We start from the raw sequence: 15313 nt of genomic DNA on the forward strand, positions 1-15313 counted from the left end.
CTGGTTTTCTAATTACTTAACTAATATAAGTTTTTATGTTACAATTAATAACCACAATTCTTCCCTGTTTAGTATATCTTCTGGTGTCGCTCAAGGAGGCACATTATCGCCTCTTCTTTTTAATTTATATATAAATGACCTACCTCAAATACTCAACCATTCTACAGGAGTACTTTTTGCCGTTGATCTAAAAATATTTAGGAATATAGTAACACAGAATGACTGAATTTTATTACAAAATGACATTTCCCAAATAAACAATTGGTGTAAATTTAATCTGGTTACCTACACAAAATAAACACAAAACATTTGTTATATCCTTTACAAGGAAATATCAACCACTTAATTTTGTTTATATTTTAGAAAACTCTGTAAGCACGAAATGTTCAACAATTAAGGATCTTGGTGTTATTCTAGATTCTAGATTATTTTTCCATAATCATGTAAACTATTTATACATGTCTTCCCGCAAAACCCTTGCTATGATCAAATTTATTAATTTTTATGCTACTAATTCCGACTCAATTCTCTCCCTGTATTTTGCCTTAAGTAATAAGGTCCAAATTAGAATATTATTCAGTAATCTGGAATGACATCAAGTCGGCCGATGCAAATAAACTAGAAAGTATACAAACAAAATTAATTAATTTAATAAACTTAAAAAACCTTCCTACACCTGCATTAACTCCTCTTGGTGCACGTAGAGTATATTTAGATTTTCTGTTTCTTGAAAATTGTTTTAACGCTAAAATTAACTGTACTTATTTCCTGAAAACCACTGGGTTAAAAATAACACAATTTAATTCTCGTTTATACCAAACATATTGTACTCTACATAACTTTAATGACATCATAATTATGAATCACAATAATAATCAATTGTCTAAACTTAAAAATTTATCCTCTTAACATGTCCTCTAGTCACATGTTATATTTTGTATTATACATTTTTCTGTATATTTTGTGTATATAGTAAATGTATTCACTGAGGTTTTATAATTATGTAATTAACATTTTGCTAAGTAATGTGTCATGTTATCTTGTCCTTTTGGTATTTATGTCATTTCTGTTTTCATGTTTTGTGTATATCCTGTGCTGTCTCTATTTATTGTGATAAGTGCTTGTTTTTACTTGTTTTGTGTCGTGCCCACCTCTAAAGTCTCAGACTGTCTGTGGGCATGTAACAAATTTAACTAAACTAAATAAAAATAAGTCGGTTGAGATGCTGTTGCCATGCACCAGTATTGGCTCATATTTTTATGTGCATTTTTATGATTGGTTGTAAATGACATCACATGAGCGCCCTTGGCCTTTTCGGAGGGCAAAGAGCAGCCATTGAGTTAGTCAGCATCTGCACGAGGTACCAAGAGATCGCGTGTCAGACGGTGGCTTAGAATTAACAAAGGAATGTAGATGTAAAAATTTTGCGCCTGAGCTGGAGCTATACAGTGTATAATTAACCTTTTTTTTTATGTTTCAGATCTTTAATTTAGAAATTTTGGCTACAACAATTATAGAATAACTTTATCATTTTTTCGAAGACGGAGTCCTTTGACTTGTACCGCGAGTTGAAAGCAACCATGAGATTTACCAATCATCAGTAAGATAATTTTCACTTTCGGTACAAATAAACAGGAAATTTGGTCTTGAGCAAGTAAACTGTGGGGTACCAGTTTGTCTTTTCGTCATGTACATTTTATTTCACGGTCTGTATATGGCAGCCAATGAGACATGAGAACTTTTGTAAAGATAAAAAGAACAATAAAAATTAGTTTGTGTCTGAGATGTTATTTCAATAATCAATTATAGACAGTAACATAGTTTTTTTTTCAGGAAATTAAATAATATTTCAACATTCCATCAAAATTCCTTCAAGTGTTTATGTATTTATAGTTCAGATCATAGCTAGTCAGTGAGGTATGCATTGTTTCAGTACTAAGTAATAGTAGTTATGAATCCGTAAGTTTGAAATTATGGCTGTCACATATTGTGCTGATGTTCTGTGTCACAGTAATGTTTATTATATTGTCTCCAACCTCACACTATGAAGTACGTACATCACTCTAAATTATTGAGATTGTGAAACTAAGCCAAAATTTTTTAGAATGGCAAAAAGGAAGGAAAGGGTGCTCAGCCAACTGGTTTTTCTCCCTATCTTCTCTATCCCCTCTGGAGATGGATTACCTCACCATGCAAATAACATTCATAATGTTTAGTGACAACAGTACATTAGAAATACTGTGTAACTATGAAAATTCTTGGTACACATACTTGATGGTATTTTTAATGTAGCTGACCTAACCTTTAGGATAATGAAAAACCACATTATTCAAAAAAATGAAATATGTGAAAAATAGTGTGTTTACTGTTCCCCGCCCAAAACACCCCTAATTCCGCACTTTTCCCAGAAGAATGTAGGGGTGTTAATTATGTGTGCGAAGGCATCTAGGTGACATCATCAGCAGTGTTATGGAATCAAGATCTACAATAGTCCCCAAATCTTGCCCGAAAGTAAGAAAATGCATGTTCAATTTCTTTTACAGAAAAGTTACTCTGCTCTAGAATTACTGGTAATCCTGAAGGAATACAAGTTTTCTGCAAAAATTACAATAAAAATTCCAAAATGATTATCTTACTTACTGACTTGTTTTCCCATCAATGCCTAAAAGGGTGTTGTGATGCTTCAAGTAGTTTACCAGAAATTGACTATTTTATAGTGTGGTTATGATAGGTTAGATACATAAAAATTTTGTAAAATCATAAAAATTGTTGGTTAGGTTAGCAAAATTAAATATATTTTCTAATAGTGTGGACGGTTGGTTAGCAAAATTTAAATTACTTTAAAATTGTATGAACAGTTATTTATATTACATACATTAGCATTTTAAATTGTGTGAATGGTTGGTTAGCTACATTAAAAACACTACAAAATAGTAAGGATGGTTTGTTGGGTGAAGTTAGCTAAATTTAATATCAGTATTCGTAACCAAGTTCGAATGATTTTATAGAATTATTCTGTAGCTAACAAAACTTAACAATCATGCACACTATTTTAAAATATTTTAGATTACGCTAACATAACCAAACTAGCCATCCACGCTATTACAAGGTAAATTTCTCACGTCGTGGCTTTTCTGTAAATAAAATTTGTAAAATACCTTTTTTGAACACTAAAGACGTTCCTCTATTTACCCTGTAAACAGCTTTACTAAATTCCTAATGGTTTTTAGAAATTAACATTTGTAGGTGACATTAGAGAAGCGGCCATCACCATGTTGTGCTTTAATTGTGTTGCTGATCCTGTGGTTTTTCATACAAGAATGTGTATATTTTTGATTTGGATATTGTAATGCAATGTAATGTAAATAATACCTTGATAAAAATAATTACATGAATGCCTACTGTGCAACCAAGCCCAAGCGTCAACCCTTGACAGGGATTTTTTTTAGCAGTATGGAGGCGTGCAACAGCACGTAACCTGTCGTATAAAAGTAATTGTCATTGCGTGTATCAAACATAGCAATTCCTTTTATACATTGAGTTACATGTTATCGCACGTAACAAGTCGGTGCTTCATGGCTCCATATTGATAAAACAAATCCCTGTCAAGAGTTGATGCTTGGGTTTGGATGCACAGTGGGAGTCACATAATTTTATTATTTACGTAACATTGCGTTACAATATCCAAATCAAAAATATACACATCGTAAAGGCCCGTTTACAATAGTCTGAACCTGTGGGCGGTGTGTATCCTTATTCTCACGTGAATGATGTCACATTGTCCACGGAAAACCACAGTCTACAACTGTGATCGCCTTTTCCAAATCTACTGATTTCTAAAGTAGTCGAAAGCCAAAATAAATGTTTTTTTATCAATGGTTTTTGTTTACTATTTTCATGCTTTGTAAATGTGTACGCAGCAAAATTTTAAATATTTAAAGCACAACATGGCAACAGCTGCTTTACTGCATAGGGTATCTAATGTGACCTACAAATGGTAACTTCTCAGAAACCAGTAGAAATTAAGAAACAATGTTTACAGGGTGAACAGAGAAACCAACGTCTTTAGTGTTTGAAAAATATATTTTCAGAATTTTATTCTTTTATTTATGGAAAAGGAGCAACTCGAGAAAATTACCGAGAATGAATGTAAAACATGTCAGGATGTAAAAAAAAAAGCATTTTGAAATTTTTAAAGTAATTTTTTAAAAGTATCTCACTTTACCTAATTACCAAGCCTTCACCGACAAGAACTGTTCAAGAACTGTTCAAGAAATTTCCTCCTTAAACATACTTAAGAACCTGCCGAGAATGAAACCCAGATGCAGGTAATATTAGGATATTGCGGCTTTTTAGAACAGAAAGACAAAAACCGGAAAACATGTTTTTCACACTATACACACGTCCCTAAATTTACCCTGAAACAATAGTCTCTTAATTCCAACTGTTTTGTGAAAGATAATAGTTTAAAGCTTATGTTACAATAGGTACCTGTTTTTTCACACTGCAGCCACCATTAATTCTTTACCCGCGATCGTGTATCTCTTTGTTTAGCACAAATGTAACCAACTATAGAGAATATAAAATATGCTTATTCTTCCATTTCATACATTTAAGTATCACTGGATGCTGAAGGCTTGATCCTAATGGCATGATTGACCAGTTTGATTGATCCTGTGGTACATGATGCTTGCTGTTTCAGTTTAGTACGTTGAAAGATCCTGTACATTAAAAATTTTTTTGTCATTTAATAATTAGTTAAAATCGTAAGTAGAATAAAAGGATTTTTTTTAACCTACAATTATAATTCTTTCTTATTTCGCAATTTCTTTAATGTGCAGGATCATGTACCACAGGATAAAGCAAACAGGATCATGCTAAAAGGATCTTTCGATGTACTGAATTAAAAACAGCAAGCATCAAGTACCACAGGATCAAGCAAACAGGATCATGCTATCTGGATCAAGACTTCAGGATCCAAGGTTGAACTGGGATATATATGAAACACCAGCCATATCAAACACAGAATATATGACGGCTATAATCAAATAATTCTTTGGAAAGACTGCAAAATTCAATGTATCAGCTACTTAAGTGAACAGCATGTAATCCTCACAGAAAATGAACTACCTAAACAAATCCATTCAAACTATTGCCTTCCATCAGACTCGTGTGTTACATCATTCAAAATAGTACGTAAGTACTTTAAATATAATGTAACTAAACAAACATTTTGTACTACAATTACTTATTCAAATAAAACAACAAACATGAAATATAAGCATTAGAAATTCCTTACAGTTTCAATACAGTCTTTATTTAAATAAGTTTTATTATAAAAAAAATACCTACTTTGACTAATGTTCTTGAAAAAAATGTTAAAACGCACACGTGTAAATAATGAATGTCGGCGATTGCATGAATACACAATACATTAGTTGGGGAGACTGGGGAGGGTTGATGCATAGGGAGACTTGATACAAATGGTATAATATTTACTGTGGTGGCTTACCTGCGCTGTATATTTTTTTTAGTTCTTTGTTACAGTTACCTCAAGCACCAAATATTTTTGGAGTATTAAATTGAATATTACGCTTGCAATTGGGCTTTCACCCGGTGGTAAGGAGTCCTCGCATATCACACACTTCCCCCCCCCCCCCTAGCATTCTCTTCAGATCCTTTGCATCTTTCATCCCTACCATCTCTTCATCCAACCCATTCCACTCCCTTCCTGTCCTGCCAAGAAAAGCGTTCCTACCCCTTTCCGTTCGCCACCAGTCCCTCAAGAGCTTCCATCCGTGATCTCTCCGCCCTTGTATCCTAGTCCCCAGCTGCTCCCAGCCCCCCTCTCCCTTTATTACCTAATACAATCTGACTAGCCTTTCCACCCTTCTCCTCCCTTGTAATGCTTCCCACCCTAGTTTCTTAATCATCTCTGTTGGACTATGCATTTCTCCCTCTTGCCAGTCCCTTTTCTTCCACATACCCTTCACCCACCTCGCTACTCTACGTTGCACCTTCTCCAGCTTTCTTACCTCAATCACTAGGTAGGGGTCCAAGATCACAACCCCATACTCCATCACTGGCCTGACCTTGCCCTCCTTCCTGCCCCCTTCAGAGTCCTGCCTAGCAGCCCCAGTGCCCTCCTACCCTTACTCACCACCCACTAAACCTGTTTTCCTTATCCAAGGTTATTTTGTAGGTTCACCTAAAGGTACTAATACTCTTCGGCCTCCTGTATCTCCTGCTCCTTCCACATATACACTTCCTTCGTTACCTTCCTCTTCCTTGTGAACCTAACCACCTTCGTTTTTTCAACATTCAGCGACATCCCATTCTGCTCTGTCCATTGTTCCAAACTGCTCAAGTCACCTTGCAGATGAACCTATTCCCCCAACACCTCAGACACTACGCAATCATCCGCAAATACTCTCATCCTGGCCTCTACTCCTCTCCAATATCATTATCATTATTGTGAACCACAGGGGCCCCAACACACTCCCTTGCGAAACTCTTCATATTACTTCCCCCTCTTCAGACCTTTCCTCACCCACCCTCACCTTCTGCCTTCTATTCGTCAGGAAGTCTCCTACTCAACTAACCACCCTCTCATCCTCCACCAACATCTAAACCTTCTCCATTAGCCTCTTATGAGGTAATAAATAAATGAATTTCAGGATTTACAGTAATTCAAACATTGTTACTATAAATTATTATTACCTCTTCAATAATTTATGTAGCATAATTTGTTTTTTTACTGCACAAGTTTAAGTCATATGCAGAGCTAACATAAAAAGTATAGTGCTCTCATCTTAACATTTATTATATAAACGTTAGCCTTTATAATTTAATGTAGAGTGGGGACACTTGATACATGGGGCAATTCCATATGTGACTGACTCTACATTTGACACAATTTGCGTTTTATGTCTTATATTACGATTAGAACTCTGTTTTAGTTTCAATTTAAACATGGCTTTATAGCAGTTTCAACAATTATTATCTAGAGAAAAAATGGCAACCAATGATATTGTGAAATATCATTTATTTAGTAAAATATAAACGTGACTGACACTACATGCAAAAGAAAGTCGTTTTCGAGAGTGTTTTTAAACTTCAATAATCTTCCTCTGTACTGGCATAATAACTTCAATTTGTGGTTTTATTGAAAGTGCATGAAACACACTACAATAAAATGGTGAAATAAAAGCTTTAAGTTATATAAAAAAATATTTATTAGTAAAATGAATTGTGACTGACACTACACTCACTTTGTGTAGTGTAAAAGGCAGTATTTTTAAATGAAACCTTAGGATTTAAATCACAACACATAAATAGGAACTCCAAAATTATTTTAAAGCTACAAAAGTGTAGTTAATGAACTCGTTAAAATGCTATTTTTGAACAAAAACACCACCTAAACGAAACCGCTTATAATATGTTGATATACTTACAATATAAAACTAAAATAATTAAAAATAAAACCTTTTTAGAAACAAGAAATAAAATTATTTAAAAAACTTAGAAAATTTCTTAACAAAGTACAAATTCTTTTAAGCCTTTTTAAAGACATCTAGACTTTTTGGAAACTTATAAAAGACTCTATTGCCCTTAAGAATCAGACTAGGATTAGATAATATCTCCAGTATGTCATCAAAAGCTACATAAGATATATCTTCCTCATCAGCTCTAAATAAAGAGGCATCGTTATTTGCTACTTTTAGACTCATAAGTTTGACTTCGCCCTCTTCATCTACATCACTCTGGCAAATAGTGACGTAACGATACATCTGACGTTTGTTTTTTGTGGCAAACTGTGCCAATACAAACACACCATGTCAGATGTTATTAGCAGTAAGTTCTAAACTATTCGGTTCAGCGTCTATTGGAACATTATCTTCTTTTTCGTCTGGTGATGTATCAGGCATTAGAAGATATCTTTCATCATCGTCTGCCGATTCATCAGAAAACACTTCTTCATACATTGCTTTTTGCAAGCGAGATAGTTGCAGGGCTTTGACGTAATTAAATTTATTTACGTAAAATTTGTGCATTTTTTTAATGTCCTTAACAGCCATAGCTTTCTCAAAAATGTTCTTAATGCTAGGTCTTCATGACATTTACTGAAATCCTCATCATTCATCAAAATGATTTGTACCTTTGAGTTTTTGCTTACAGCTTCAGAAAAATCGTGTGCATTAGACACAATTTTCTCTCTCCTCATCACTAAATTTTGTACGCGACATTTAAGGGCACTTCCAATTCCATCTACTGGCCCTTTCCCGTGAGAAGTGGCAAAAAATTTCCACGTGATTTTCAATTTATGACGTTTTTCAATCATTGGAAGAGAGTTAGCAATAAATCGGTTTTTTAATTGTGAAGCTGGACCATCTGACCATATGCGCACATCTTTTACATCTTCAGGTATTTATATTAATATCCTATCAATATAAGGTATCACCGTATCTTTATAGTGATTAAGATTATCCGATGCTATCGCAATTGCATGCTTTTTTTTGATGAAACCACAAAGACACAGTAAATAAACTTGTGGCTGCACCCAATGATACGATTGAATTTCATCCTGTGAAACACAGGTATAATATTCTGCAAAATCGACTTGCAGAAGCGCAAAGTTGCAATCTGAACTCATACAATCAATGCGATCTTGATTGTAACACTGTGCTTGTTCCCTTTTTATGTAACTGTGTTCCTTAAACTGTGGAGTCATTTTCGAAATATGTTCACAGAGCATCGACACTGTAACTTTCAGTAAAACCTTTCTAAGTCGTCCATTTTCCTCTTTACATTCATACCAGCTAACTTCTTTATCTTTAATGGAACAAGTAGCTTTTTCTAATTTAGACTGAATCATATTTTTACATTTTGTAAATTTATCATTCCAACAAGATGTTGTTGGTGCTTCACATATAGCAATTTTTGGACAGTGCGTTCACAGCTAACATGTAATTTTCATGAATCTTGCAAAGGTAAATATTTTCAGGTGTTTGGCAACTTAGCAAAACATGTTTTTTTGTCGTAGTTCAGCAAATTTACTTTTACCTATACATGTTCCAAATTCATCACAAAAAAGAGCATATGTTTCAAAAACATTGCTGAACAAATGCCTGTTTTGCATTTTAACTTTTTTTCCATCTTTGAGGCGAACTATTGTTGTGTCTTTAATGCCAGGATTTTGGCGACTAATATCATCACGGACATAAAATTTTTTGACTTTTGCAACTATGTCAGCAGAGATTGTTTTCTTTGGTTAGTTGCGTTTAGACGTTATTATTTCAGGAGTTATTTGTCTTGCTAATGTATGCACAACTACTCTACACTTCGAAGGACTCAACGGCAGATTCCGTTTGACTTTTGCGACCGTTTTTTCATATAAGCTTTTTGAGGCAAAGGCTTTAGTAGGAGTCTCATCTTTGGCAGATGTATCAGTGGATTCTAACATTAGTTTTTTTTATTTAATCTTACTTCTGTATCTTCTCATCTCTTCTGATTTTTTTTTTCACGTAAGGCTTTAAGCATGTCAACCGATGCTGTTTGTTTTATCAAATGTTGTTGGCGTTTCCTGTTTTCAGATTATTTTTTCTTAAATTCTTCAAATAATCTTTTAGCTTTCTGTTTCTCTCTCTGCTTATGCTTTTTTTGCCACCTATGAGAAAAAGAAACAAACAAAAAGCTACATTTAATTATGATACAGGCTGTGATTGACTCAACTTACTATGTGACTGACTCTACAATGTGACTGACACTTCAACAATGTTTCTTAGAGTTTAGGCATTATAAAAAAAATAATAAATTTTTACTGTCGGCATCATTTGAGTAATGCAATCAAGTAGGAAAAATACTTATTTTCATGATAGTTATGTAATTTTACTATAGCTAGAGAGAAAAGTATGTCTATTCTGTGACCGACACTATACCTTGACACTGTGATCTTACAAACCTAATATCTCTTAAAAAAAAAAATTAACATGAATAACGCACTTTTTATTGATATGTCATCATTCGAACAGTCAGTACTATATAATATAATATAACAATAATTCAAAACACTTACCGTGAAAATTTAATCAAAACTCCACCACAAAAACCATTATCAGCTGAGCTCACGACGCCATTTCGTAAATGACAGTGTTGCCAGAAAACAAATATCAAAAAATTGCTGTCATTATAAAAACTTAAAAATTATATAATGTTGCCACCATATTAAAGTATTTTTACTACCAAAATTAGATATTTATTTTTTTCATTTACGGTAGACTTATGCATGGAACTGCCCCATGAATGAAGTTAATCTGCTGTTAAGGAAGTACCAAGTTGAAGATGGCACAGGCTTAAGAGAGAAAGCACTTAAGTTTGGCATTGATAAAATGACACTCCACAGATATGTGTGTGAGTATAAAGATGAAAAAAGTAATATGTCAACAGTTTATGAACCAAACTACAATGTCTCTCAAGTGTCATGAAAGAAGACGAAACACGGCTGGCGAGTTATTTGAAAAAGGCATCGCAACTTCATCATGGGCTTGGTACAGTTAATTGTCGTATTCTTGCATTTGAATATGTAGTTAAGAACAAAAAACTTAGCCTACCCTGAGAAATGGGATCGGAACTAAATAGTAGGCTACGACTGATTTTGTTGTTTCATGAAACGAAATAGAGAGTTATCTGTACGGTTACCAGAAGCTATGAGCATTGCAAGATCCTCAGCTTTTAATAGAACAGTGGATGAGTTTAACAAAAATTTGGAAAAAGGTTTTTGAAAGAAAAAATTTTGGTCCTCAAGACACATGGAACATAGATGAAACTGGTGTTACTACTACTCACAAACCTACTAAGGTGATTGCTGAGCGTGGAGTCAAATAGGTGGGTCAGGCAACATCCCAAGAATGAGGCACTTTGGTTACAGTGTGTAATTCAATAAATGCAATTGGTAACTTTATACCACCATTCTTGGTTTTTCCGAGAGTAAATGTGAAAGAATTCATGTACCTATGTTGGTGCACCTCTAGGTTCAGTGGGTGTTGGGCACCAAAAACATTCTGGGTGGATGAAAAAAAAAAAAAAAAAAAAATTGTGCAGTTTTTAAACCATTTCATCAAGCATGTTAAATGTTCCTTGCAGCATAAAGTTATATTGCTCATGGACAACCATGAGTCTCACATTTCTTTAGAATCGCTGAAGCTTGTTAAAAACAATGGAATTATCCTATTAACTTTTGTTCCCCAATGTAGCCATAAACTACAACCTTTAGATGTTGCTGTTTATTTTCCTTTTCAAAATGCTTACAATAAAGTGGCACAGCAGTGAATGGTTCATCATTCAGATACATCTATGACTGTTAATAATGCAGGTGAAGTTATCGGAAAAGCGTTTCCTCATTTCACTCCTCAAAATATTGTGTCAGGTTTCGAAGTAAATGGAATACATACACTTAGTAACAACTTATTCGATGGATTTTTTGAGTGTTTCAGTAACTGACTCCATTAACTTTGCCTGTTGAAGAACCTGCACCCAAACATTCAATGTTTCAAGGAGGTAGTTCTACTTTCAATGCTGACATGCTAGTAGAAAAATCACAAACTATTGTATCGCCAGATTAAGAAAAGGTGGAAAAAAAGAAGGTAGAAAACTGAAAAGATTTCTTATACTAACTGAAACACCAAACAAAAACTAATTGAGAAAGAAATTCTGACAATGCACAAGCAAAAATAACTTACAGCCAAAAAAAAAAAAAAAATAAATAAATAAAGCCGGTTCAGCCTTCTAAAAAGAAAAGAAAGTTTGTTGTATTGATGATGCATATGACGAAGAAATAATTGAATTGAACAGTTCATTTTCATATGTTGAAATTAAATCATCTAATGGTGATGATTTTGTGCAATCTATTGCAAAAGGAAATTGGATCTTAGTTACGTATTGCCAGAAAATGTCTGTATAAAGGTTTGTAGGTTGTGCTGAAGACAAAGTGTCTAATGATGAATGGAAAGTGAGATTTGCATGGCACATTAAGGACGGTAAGTTTAAGTGGCCAGAAAGGGAAGATGTAAGAGTAATTGATGAAGATCAGGTAGATAAACGATTGACAGCACCATAGTTACATATGAAAAATAACAGGGTATTGTGTTTTGTATTTAATGAAGGGTTACATGGAATTGTTGTTGAATGGCAGATTTAAAGAAATGTTTTTTTAGGTTGACAGATACTTTCCTATTGATACTTTCTTTCAAGTGGTGGCTGCACATGTCATACACAATTTTAAGTTTAAAAAGTGAAGTAACTTTGTGTAAAATTATTATATATTGTTTTATATTATATGTGTGTATTATAAATAAAAGGGTAGTAATAACTTACGCCTATATTAAATATTAATTCTCAGATCAACATATGTATCAGTGCTCCCAAAATCTGTCTCCTTAGCATGGGGAGGTTTGATACAAATTACAGCCTCTATAATAATTAACAAATTGTCATTTTTAAAAAAGTTATTTTTTTATAATTACGAAGTCTCTTGCTTAACATTCATAACCAAGTTTACATATACCTACTTATATTAAGCATTAAAATTAAGTTCTGAAATTATAAAAAAATAATAATTTTTAAAAACTGTATCAACCCTCCCTAGTCTCCCCTATTGTAATGTAAGCTGTATACTTTTATTTATTCACAAACCAGTAGGAATTAAAGACACCTTCCTTTCAGGGTTAATTCAGGAACAATTCAAGTATACAGAAAACATATATTCCTATTTTTCGCTGGCTACCAATGAATGGCAGCGGCAACGTTAAAGCACAGGTATTGCAATGTAAGATATAAAAATTTAATTTGTTTACAAACTAGTAGGAATTACAAAACCATCCCTTCAGATAAATTTAAGGACGTGTGTAATGTCTGATTTTTTCTTCTTTCCGTTCTAAAAAGCCCCAATATCCAAGTATTACCAACCCGGATAGCCACAATGCAAGAGTACGCTGACCACATGTACACTGGGGTCCATGACTAAAATATATGATTTTAAATTTATTTATGATTTTAAATTTATTTTCATATCAATCACAGCAAGGGTATTTTGCCCCCCCTCTGAAACCTTGAAGTGGGGGCAAACGGGGGCATAAAAAGTGCTGTGTAATCAATTTTTAGATAATACTGCTTAAATAGCACCATTTTCCACCTTGAAATACAAATTTTCCCGCGGGAGGACCCCCGGACCCCCCGCTTCAATAAGGGGGAACGATGATTCTTTATAAAATGATATATTGCCCCCCACCCCCCCCCCCCAAACACCCCCCCCGGAAATTTAGTTGTTGCGCCCCTGATCAGAGTTATTCAAATAACACTGGAAGCATTGGTTAAGCGTCACCCACTCTATAAGATAAAATATTGCTCGATTTATTTTGAAATTTTACTTTTACATACTATATATTTTGTATATTAGTGTATGCTTACCCATTTCATTAGACTCTCGCACAATACTGTTTTGTCCATCGTAAATATGCACCCGTATGAAGTTATTACCAAACAATCATCTACGCTTGTGGGATTGTAAATACAACGTTTTATCTGGCTACCTGCATTAGAAAATTGTAAGAAATTAGTATACACACTTAATATTCAACTATCTTAGGTATATATGTGTGTATAAATATTTACAAAAAGATAGGTTTCTGCTACAATCCTGCTTCCAACAACACAGACCAAAATTTCTTTCTATTGATATGTGACACCTATGAAAATGTTCGCGTAGATTGTACCTCTTGCGACTTCTGTACTCTAACCGCAACAAGCTGTAGTAGTAAGATCTTGTAACCTGAAATCCTTTTCGAGTTACTGCAAAAAAATTGTTCATCTGATAGCTGTAAAGGTAGATTACGATTGAAAAATAATTAACAAATAAATATTATTCATTTACTTAAGAAATTTCTCTGTGTACTAGTGAAATGGTTTTAAGTGTCCAATCCCCTATTAGTTTTGACAGCTCCTGTGCGAATCATATGTTCACTTTGCCGTCGTCCGGGGTCTCGGGCTCGAGTCCCGGTGTGGCTCCTAGTAGGGAAAGGCGGCTCTTGATACGTATTGTCCGGGTAGGCGCCAGACTAGCTCGGCTCTAGTCGTGAATTTGGGGTCGTGGATGTATGTGCCCCTGCGTGGCCCTCTAGGGCCGGCGGCGGTGTTGCGTGAGATGATGTTTAAATAAGAGACGTGGAGTTGAGGTGGCGGTGTCGTACCTTTTATTCATAGGAGCGAGTCGTACACAATACAACACTCTACAGAGGTCCCCGGGGGGGGGGGGGTGGTTTACTCGTTATTCCGTGGCGCCGTATTGTTTGTGTTCCGCATTACGTGGGCCTCGGACGCTGTTACGTCTCATACGTCTCACTGGTTACGCGGGTAACGTAATTTCGTAACACAAAGACGGGACACAAAAGTACACTGAATTAAGGGGGTGCGCACAAGTTACGTGGCACTCGTTACTCGGGTAACGTAAGTTAGTAATACAAAATACGGGACACAAAAACACACTGAATTAAGGGGGTGCGCACAAGTTATGTGGCACTCGTTACTCGGGTAACGTAAGTTAGTAATACAAAATACGGGACACAAAAATACACTGAATTAAGGGGGCACGCACAAGTTACGTGGCACTCGTTACTCGGGTAACGTAAGTTAGTAATACAAAATACGGGACACAAAAATACACTGAATTAAGGGGTGGACGGTTGGAGACGGCCAATCCCGTATACGAATGTCTCTGCGCGGGTGTTGTGCCCACTGTGGTGAAACACGCACCGCAATTAAGTTTGTCCAAGCTCCCTTGCGGGTTTGTGGTCAGCGCCGTGCGCGTGACCTTAAGTAAAGTTCTGTGAGTTGCGGGAGGCGGCCCGTGCCGTATACTGAAGATCAACCCCGCTGACCAAGTGTGGTGCGGGGCGTCTTTAAACTGATGCGGTCGGACTAGGTCCTGGACCGAAAAGGGGGACCGGGTACTCACGGAGAGGTTAAGTAAAAAAAAGGGGTTCTGTTAATTAGTGACTATATTTACCGGACGTTACTTTCGATGAAGACAAAGGCTGTTGCCCCTCCGTGGGACGTAGGTCCGCCCCGGTCCGTGAGCTGTGCTGAACTCCGAACTGGCATGGCGTCCGAGGGAGGCTCGGCCTCTCTTGCGCCAGGTTTGACCTCATTATGCTAGACTCTAAATGGGTGTGTCTGGAAGAGACTTTATTGTCGCTAAAATCCTAATTTAATGTTCCAGGAGGAATGGGTACGGTTCTTCTCTTGTCTACTCAGGTTTTCG

General features: G+C 35.3%; 1 protein-coding gene across 2 annotated transcripts in view; it reads right to left on the minus strand.

Annotated features, from left to right (window-relative positions):
- The window catches only part of LOC134529246 (protein Hook homolog), a 150661-nt gene extending 136952 nt beyond the window's left edge, over positions 1-13709 (minus strand). For both annotated transcript variants that reach the window (XM_063363149.1, XM_063363148.1), the window contains exon 1: positions 13465-13709. In XM_063363149.1, the coding sequence (XP_063219219.1) occupies positions 13465-13503 (39 nt within the window). In that variant the 5' untranslated portion in view covers positions 13504-13709. The remainder of the gene's footprint in view (positions 1-13464) is intronic.
- Positions 13710-15313: the final 1604 nt, after the last annotated feature.

This window comes from Bacillus rossius, chromosome 2, assembly GCF_032445375.1.
Source record: "Bacillus rossius redtenbacheri isolate Brsri chromosome 2, Brsri_v3, whole genome shotgun sequence".
Lineage (NCBI taxonomy): Eukaryota > Metazoa > Arthropoda > Insecta > Phasmatodea > Bacillidae > Bacillus > Bacillus rossius.